The sequence below is a fragment of the Asparagus officinalis genome, chromosome 4 (genome assembly GCF_001876935.1).
Source record: "Asparagus officinalis chromosome 4, Aspof.V1, whole genome shotgun sequence".
Classification (NCBI taxonomy): Eukaryota; Viridiplantae; Streptophyta; class Magnoliopsida; order Asparagales; family Asparagaceae; genus Asparagus; species Asparagus officinalis.
In genome coordinates, this window is record NC_033797.1 from 25,199,616 (window position 1) to 25,208,792 (window position 9,177).

At 37.7% G+C, this 9,177-nt stretch overlaps 1 protein-coding gene across 1 annotated transcript; it reads left to right on the plus strand.

The window, feature by feature from the left end:
* Positions 6,080-8,242, plus strand: LOC109839798. Its single transcript, XM_020408294.1, has 2 exons — positions 6,080-7,688; positions 7,975-8,242. The coding sequence occupies exons 1-2, from the start codon at positions 7,322-7,324 to the stop codon at positions 8,016-8,018; spliced, it is 411 nt and encodes a 136-aa protein (XP_020263883.1). The 5' UTR covers positions 6,080-7,321; the 3' UTR covers positions 8,019-8,242.

A 9,177-nucleotide genomic window follows, 5' to 3' on the forward strand; every position in this document is an offset into this window, starting at 1 on the left:
TATTCAAACTAAATGGTCTTCATGCCAGAAACAGCACCCTCAACACCCGAAGCACCTTCTTTTCCCGACATCTTTCTCAACGCACCAACGAACGAAGAATAGATCCAAAACTAAAAAGATAGAATCTTTTACCAAAATATCTCATATTTATCACCAAACAAAGCCCTAGACGAGCTTTCAAATCGATCTACTCCTCCAAATAGCCCAAGCGTAGCTCGAGCTCTAATACCACTTGTTGTGCGCAGCGAAAATTTCAGCAGAGTTTCTGGTGCACAATAAGAAAGAAAGATCAATAAGAATTCTTGTCTCACCAAGAAAACAAGAATCTGAAGCGAATATCTCAACAAAGTGGGATATCAGCTATTCCTCTCTTCAGTTCTAGGACTGACTTGTCGAGGGAGCCTAATAAACTATTACAATGGCCACAAACAGCAAATCAGACAATTTTTACGTGGTTCGGTAATTTGCCTACGTCAATGGGGCAAGTAGGGGGATCTACAATTAGAGGGGAGAGAATACAACTAGGGTTTACAATCACTCAATCTAAACCCTCACACAATCTCTCAAACCCCCAACACAAATATCTCTCTCAAAAGCACAAAAGGACTGTTTGCACGAAGCCAAAGAAAGCCTCTGACTTTTTCTCTGTAGCCGCCTAAAAAGAATGTTGCCTTGCACCTCTGCCTGCGCCGCAATTCTCTTTCTCCGCACCTGCTTGCACCTCTGCCTGCGCCCCTTCTTTTTCACCAAGCCAACTGTTCACGAAACCCTAGGAGATATTTATATCTATTGTGTCTTCGGGTGGGCCAGAACCCGAAGTCCCAAAGTCCAAGAAACCAAAAAAATTCAAACTACTGGCTCTTAGCTAGCCTCTTACGCGGTTAGCTAAAATCCTCTGGCTCTTGTGATCCCCCCACGTGATTCCATCAATCAACTTAACGGTTACTCAAAAAGAAACTATCATCAGGATTTGAAAAAATATTGACCAAAATTTATCATCCTCCTCCGCATAAAAAGCAAATTAATGCTCAACATATAATTCTACTGCAGGTTATGGCCCTAGGCTAGGCTCCACCCACATAAGAAATCTAAATATCCTTGGCCCAGCCCAACCCAATATAAAAACTAAACATTGTCTTTTATCTACCCATTCCTCGAACCAGCCAGATACATCCACTCCCATTAAATGCAACGGTAAGCAAACTTCCGCTCTTGCTCAAATAATATAAATCTTTGCTTATATTCTCACGGTGCTATTCTCTTTGGACCCTATGTATTGCATATTATTGCTAATTTTGTAAATGGATCTTTGTTTAGTCACGTTCAGTTAGTCTTTGCCAATGGAATTATGGTTAGAAATGTAATGTTAATTGTGTTCATAACCATGCACCGACTGTTTGTGGAAATGTACCTGAGGAGCATACAGCATTAATGTGGCATACGATCGGGATACATAATCACTATTGGCTATGTCAAATTCATTTTTGATTGTTTCTTGAATGCCGGTATGTGTATCATTTGTCCATTGGTCACGTGATGTTTGCGCGTCAAATAGGGTCAACATTGTGCATTTGTGTCTTTGTGGCTGTTATAGGTGACTTTAGTTTGGAAATCGGTTGTAGTGTATGCAAAAATCTTTTAACATTTGAGACCGATGTATTTGCCAAACAAAAATGTATGTATCGTTGAGAAACTAAGGATATGGAATATGGTTTAGCCTCAAGGTCATTAAATGAGATTAAAAAGGATGGGGACAATGTTAAGAGATGTTGGTTACATGCGTGTAATGGGCTTAATCCAAACGGTTAAATGTCAGGACACTTTCTAAACTTGATGATATGCTGGCCTTCGGGATCAGGCTAAAGGATGTGAATGAAGCTTACAATTCTGAATGCACCTCATTTACCGCATTAACTATTAGTTTATCCTTTCTTTGCAAGCTTCTAATAACAATGCAGAAGACAATAACCTATGGCAAGATGTCTTTTTTTTTTTCATCTACCAAGCATCTTATCATGATTTAGAATAGATAATTCATATAATATCATTATCTATGCCTGAAAATAAATGCACAAAAAAATGTTAGCATATAGGAGAATTCGAATCAAAGTTGGGGATCTTTTTGGTTCCACCATGATCCTTAATATATAGGGATGTTGGTACCTGTGATCTTTCAGTGTTTTTCTATGTATGAATCAGATATACTCACAAATTAAGGGGGGTGATAACTGGAGGATCATATATAAGTATCGTCCGTCTCTGAAAAGAATTAGAAACAGTCATTGTCTTAACTAGAAGTTGGAGTCAAATTTCTAATAGTTTTTAAGTTTTTGAGTTAATTTTGAATCGCAATCTCTCAATGCTTCACATTCAACTTCATTATCCATGCTTGGTTCCTACAATGCAAGCGTCAAAGAATTGCACCTTCATGCGTGACAAATATAAGTCCTATACCAGCCTAACCTCCATCAGTGTGTAACCTCCAGTATGGCTCCCCATCTTTGACAAATAGTTTGTTTATTTGCAAGTTCTCAATTCAGAAGAAAATCATTTAGAGTTTGATGCTCTTGCAAGCAATCTGCAATTGGGTGTCCCATTACATTTGTTTTTTTTTTTTGTATTATTTTTTTTATTTTGGGCATATCAAAGCCTAAGGCTAATCTTCTAACAAGAATTACCTCATTCATCAAGTAATTAATAGGTTAATTCTGGAAATAGGAAGGACCTCATGAGCAAGAAGGTAATACCGTAACTGTAAACATTAAAGGCAGACAATGATTGTGTGCATCCTATATTGCAGCAAAAGTGGTTTAATATGAAACACTTTTAGTTTGAAAAAAATTTATAGCCAACCAATAGGAAACTATTAAAATTTTTAACTCAACCTCCTTTTTCTTTTGACTTGCAGTAAGCACGTCGTGACCTATAATAATTTTTATTGGAATGGAAACAGTTCAAATTATGAATACCAATCTGTCTTTGGTATTCATGCCTGAAATAATTATTTCATTATGTTAATGACATCAATTTTTTCTTGGTCTTGTGACCTGAATTGGTCGTGGACCATAAGCTTTATGTTGCAAATGGAATATATGATAAAAGTAACCTAAGTCTTTACCAGAAAATGCTGGTTCCTTTTAGGAAAAATTAAAATGTTCATTTTTGTACTCGGAGTCTGCATAACCACTTGCAGAACATTACAGCTATGTTTTTGTTGCAGGACAACTCTCGATTGATATTACTTCTTTTGCTTGCAATTTAAAAGGAAGCATTGCACGTGAGAGAGGATTCTTGTTTGATTAGAAGAACAATCGTGCAAGCAAACAGCTAGCCAACTGAACGGACCGGTTAGAATATAAAACTATAGCTCTCAATCCTCACCATAATTTCGGAGTTTCGACGCGGTGGAACGGGTCTTCGGCAAAACATTTCTCAGATATTTATTGGTTAGTTTACTTAATCTCTAACCTCTAAAACCTTCCTCTAAAATACCACCTTCATTGCTTGGGCACTATGTAATCCACTCCCGAGAGATTTCTTTGGAGGCGCATAATTCACTTCCCAACTCACATATTACTCCTTTTGTCTTGATGATTATGAACTACCAAAAAGTCTCATATGCTCTTGCTTTTTTCACTTTAGTATTTCTTTCAGAAAAAGATGACCTAAAGTGAGGGCATGCTTGTCAATTTTCATTAGCACTTGCGATACAGTCCACCCACAAAAGAAGTTTGCACATTACGTCTCCCTTGCTTCTGAGCTTATTCAATGTATTAAAAATGTATATACCCTCACTAGGCTTTCCTTTGAGAGGTCCCTTTCTATCAGATTAGGGTTGAGATTGTTGATGGTTGTTTGATACAGTCCACCCACAAAAGAAGTTTGCACATTACGTCTCCCTTGCTTCTGAGCTTATTCAATGTATTAAAAATGTATATACCCTCACTAGGCTTTCCTTTGAGAGGTCCCTTTCTATCAGATTAGGGTTGAGATTGTTGATGGTTGTTTGGTTTGTTTATTTGCAAGTTCTCAATTCAGAAGAAAATCATTTAGAGTTTGATGCTCTTGCAAGCAATCTGCAATTGGGTGTCCCATTACATTTGTTTTTTTTTTTTGTATTATTTTTTTTATTTTGGGCATATCAAAGCCTAAGGCTAATCTTCTAACAAGAATTACCTCATTCATCAAGTAATTAATAGGTTAATTCTGGAAATAGGAAGGACCTCATGAGCAAGAAGGTAATACCGTAACTGTAAACATTAAAGGCAGACAATGATTGTGTGCATCCTATATTGCAGCAAAAGTGGTTTAATATGAAACACTTTTAGTTTGAAAAAAATTTATAGCCAACCAATAGGAAACTATTAAAATTTTTAACTCAACCTCCTTTTTCTTTTGACTTGCAGTAAGCACGTCGTGACCTATAATAATTTTTATTGGAATGGAAACAGTTCAAATTATGAATACCAATCTGTCTTTGGTATTCATGCCTGAAATAATTATTTCATTATGTTAATGACATCAATTTTTTCTTGGTCTTGTGACCTGAATTGGTCGTGGACCATAAGCTTTATGTTGCAAATGGAATATATGATAAAAGTAACCTAAGTCTTTACCAGAAAATGCTGGTTCCTTTTAGGAAAAATTAAAATGTTCATTTTTGTACTCGGAGTCTGCATAACCACTTGCAGAACATTACAGCTATGTTTTTGTTGCAGGACAACTCTCGATTGATATTACTTCTTTTGCTTGCAATTTAAAAGGAAGCATTGCACGTGAGAGAGGATTCTTGTTTGATTAGAAGAACAATCGTGCAAGCAAACAGCTAGCCAACTGAACGGACCGGTTAGAATATAAAACTATAGCTCTCAATCCTCACCATAATTTCGGAGTTTCGACGCGGTGGAACGGGTCTTCGGCAAAACATTTCTCAGATATTTATTGGTTAGTTTACTTAATCTCTAACCTCTAAAACCTTCCTCTAAAATACCACCTTCATTGCTTGGGCACTATGTAATCCACTCCCGAGAGATTTCTTTGGAGGCGCATAATTCACTTCCCAACTCACATATTACTCCTTTTGTCTTGATGATTATGAACTACCAAAAAGTCTCATATGCTCTTGCTTTTTTCACTTTAGTATTTCTTTCAGAAAAAGATGACCTAAAGTGAGGGCATGCTTGTCAATTTTCATTAGCACTTGCGATACAGTCCACCCACAAAAGAAGTTTGCACATTACGTCTCCCTTGCTTCTGAGCTTATTCAATGTATTAAAAATGTATATACCCTCACTAGGCTTTCCTTTGAGAGGTCCCTTTCTATCAGATTAGGGTTGAGATTGTTGATGGTTATTTGATATTTAAATGTGAAAATACTTGTCACAAATGCACAAGTTCTTACCGATATCTCTAAACATGTGTGAAATTTTTATCTACTTCCCATAAATATATACAAAAAAATTATCATGTGAATTTTTATGCGAGGACCACTTTGACCCCTGTACCCGGCCAATTATCGGAACCACAGGGGAGCTCAGCGTTAACACTCCCGGCTACGTCGTGTCATTTTCTTCACATGTTAATTACTTGTAAAGGATGCGGTACAAAGAAAAGAAACCATCAGTGGGTCAATTATTTAGAGCTGAGGACAGAAATTTTGCAGGTGATTGGTGGTCCTCAGAACTTAGAGATTAGATGTGCACATATATAAATTAATACGGCAAGGGTCATTTTGGCTGGGCTCAGCCTGGAGATTCCCTTTGGATATTGTGGCCGGCTTTTGCATTATTGTTGTACGAACCCACCATTTTTATGTCAATAATGAGAATTCCCAAGGCAGTGCAATCTAACAACGGTGAGAAATAACTGGGTTTCCACCCCTCCCTTTTCTTTTCTGGGCTGGTATCATTACGGACAAGAAAGGGATTGAAAAGGAATTATTATCTTTCTTCCTTGTACGTAGATCACAAGGTGTTTCTTATTCAGGGCAAACTTAGTCTTTTTTTCAGTAATATTTTCAAACTGTAGAATATTTTTTTCTTTTTTTCCTTTTTTTTTGGGGGGGTGGGGATATTACGGACTCTTAGCTTGTTGTTGTTGTGATGAATTTAAAGATTAGAACTTTCAGTAGGCTCCGTGCTTGTCGATCTCATTGTTGTTGGGGTCTGTTGCGCAACATACAAGCTGGCAGAAGCATTTTTGGAATACTATCTGGCGATATTTCACTGTGATTGTTTTCCTTCTTTAAGAGATTAGCAGTTTTATTTGTTTCCTTTTCTTGAGCACTTAGCTTAATTGTATTTGTTTCTCCTTGTATAAAAAGAGACATATATCATTGCTACAGCTTGTAACAAATACAAAAAACAAAGAAATTCATCATTAATAAAATCTGGGAGGGAGGGAGCTTTCTGGGAGTCTTGTGTCTCTTTTATTTTTCTACATGGTATCAGAGCCAAGTTGATTGGTTGTACTGATTGCTGATGGCTATGCCGAGGTGATCTAGATACTCCATCTATTCCATTCTTGCTGCCTTCGTTTCACTGCTTGACGAAGTTACTTTGTCCTTCCTCCTGACGATATATCAGGTTTCTTTCTTCCTACTACAAACGAGCGGAAATTTCTCGTTGTACCCGACCCGCTAACCTTCTCTAGTACTGTCAGAATTATTTTTACACATTCACCCCTTGGCTGACGAAAATCACGAAAAGCCTAATAAATCCCTTATCAATTTTCTGTTGAATGGTGATAACTACCTAAATTGGGCCCGAGCCATCAAACTGGCACTTGGAGGGCGGTCTAAGCTCGAGCACATCCTTGGCAGAACTAAGACTGTAGGTGAAATGTCAACAACAGAGACAGAGCAAGAGAGGAAAGACGCTGAGTGGGAAGTGAATGATCTCCGGGTTATGTCACAGATCCTAAATTCCATAGAACCGAAACTCTACGGTATTTTTGCCTATACAAACAATTCTAAAGAATTGTAGGAATCTATTTTTGAAATGTATGGAAATGCTAACAATTCTTCTCGAGTTTTTGAAATACAGCAAAGTATCTCATCTCTTAAACAAGAACAATATCAGTCCTTTCTGGAGCACTTTGGAGCCTTCAAGCAGAAGTGGGAAAAGCTTCGTCAGTACCGATCCATTGCTGCAACAGTGATGGAATACATCAAACGAGAGCAATAGGACCAAATCTTCTACCTTCTGGCTAGTCTCACCTCCGATTATGAAGAAGTAAGAAGAGAGATTTTGATGCGACCAGAATTGCCATCACTCAACTCTGTGTGTGCCATCACCAGAGTGAAGAGACCCGCAAGTGAGTAATGGGCAAAAGGGTAACTGCTCCTTCTCAAAATTCTGAAAACTATGCGCAATTTTCTAGCTTTAAAACTGGTGACAGTAACAAATGGACCAAGGGAAAGGATAAGAAAGGAGCTCGGTTTTTCTTTGACCATTATAATCGAAGTGGGCACTCCAAAGAGAGGTGCTATGTGTTACATCCTCACTTAAAACCTTCACGCAATAGGTCTAATGAGGCAAATCTGGCGGCAAATTCTGAGAATGATGGTATTCAACATAAATTGGAGCATATCACTAAACAGATCGACTTTCTAATGAAGAAGTGCACCACTGACAGTGAATCGGCTCATGCTGGTCTAAGTGGAGAGTCCCATGTTGCTCAACATACTGGTAATGCTTCTGCTCTCTCTACTTTTTTCGAAAAATCATTATAGACTCAGGAGCCATCGATAATATGTTCACCTCCAGTGAATTGTTAACAAAGTTCCAACCCGGAACAAGTTACTCACATGTTACTGTAGCAAATAGTCTGGTAATACCTACAAAAGGAACATGAACAGCTCGTATTTTTTCAAAAGATATAGGTGTTACTGTGGTACCAGATTTAAAGGCAAATTTGCTATCCATCAGTAAATGTACTAATAAACTAGGTTGCAATGTTCTTTTTACTCCTCAGAAAGTAGTCTTTCGGGACAGAAGTTCAGGGAGGACGATTGGTGAAGGTAGCCTAGTCAATGGATTATACATATTAGAGCTGGATCAGCTGGCACTCTCTACAGTAAATGCAGCCTCTTCTCAACTCTGGCACAAGAGATTAGGCCATCTGTCTGACAAAGTCTTGAAACATTTAAACTTGTCTTTAATTCATGATTTCAATAACTGTGAACGTTGTCAATTTGCTAAGCTTCATAAGCTACATTTTCCTGAGCATTCTAATACATCTAATGATGCGTTTGATCTTGTTCATTCTGATGTGTGGGGAAATGCACCTGTGGAATCTAAAGAGGGTTTTAAATATTTCGTCACATTTATTGACGATAAATCCCATGCAACTTGGTTATATTTGCTCAAATCCAAAAAGGATGTATGTGAGAAATTTCAGTTCTTTTGCAAAATGGTTGAAAATCAATTTGATAGAAAAGTTAAAACTCTTAGAACCGATAATGGTACTGAATACCTGAATCATGCTTTTCAAACTTTCCTCCGTAGTAACGGTATAATGCATCAAACTTCCTGCGTTGGTACTCCCTAACAAAATGGTGTGTCTGAAAGAAAAAATCGACACCTACTTGAAATAACATGTGCCTTGCTTTTTTCAGCCCATTTACCTAAAACCTACTGGGCCGATGCCGTCCTCACTGGGTGTTATTTGATAAATCGACTTCCTAATCGGATTCTTGATTTTCGAAGCCCAATGGAAATTCTATACAACAGAGAAATCAATTTGTCTCATTTGCATGTATTTGGTTGTGTTTGTTATGTACATTCACAAAAACATGCACGAAAATGTATCTTTGTTGGTTACTCTTCCACACAAAAAGGATATAGGTGTTATGACCCAAAACAGAAACGTGTTTTCGTCTCTAGAGATATACGGTTTGATGAAAATAAAATGTTTTATGTGACAAAAAATCAGGGGGAGATAACTGCATATAAAGATTTTTAGATTGCTGCAATTCCAGTGGATCACCAATATGGGTCCAGCCAAATTGAAAATAGCCAAAAAGAGCTGTTGGTAGAAAATATCAGCGATTTTTCTGCAACTCGTGATGGGCCTAGCATTGCTAATGGAACGGATTCAACCTATGAAAATCCAAACCCAACTCATGAAGACGAGAACACGCCATCTAGGCCCGAATCAGGTGGAAGCCCTATGGCA

Coding starts and splice junctions, on each gene's coding strand:
- LOC109839798 (XM_020408294.1), top strand. CDS start 7,322: ATGGGCAAAAGGGTAACTGCTCCTTCTCAAAATTCTGAAAACTATGCG. Junction 7,689..7,974: donor CCATGTTGCTCAACATACTG/GTAATGCTTCTG, acceptor TTTACTCCTCAG/AAAGTAGTCTTTCGGGACAG.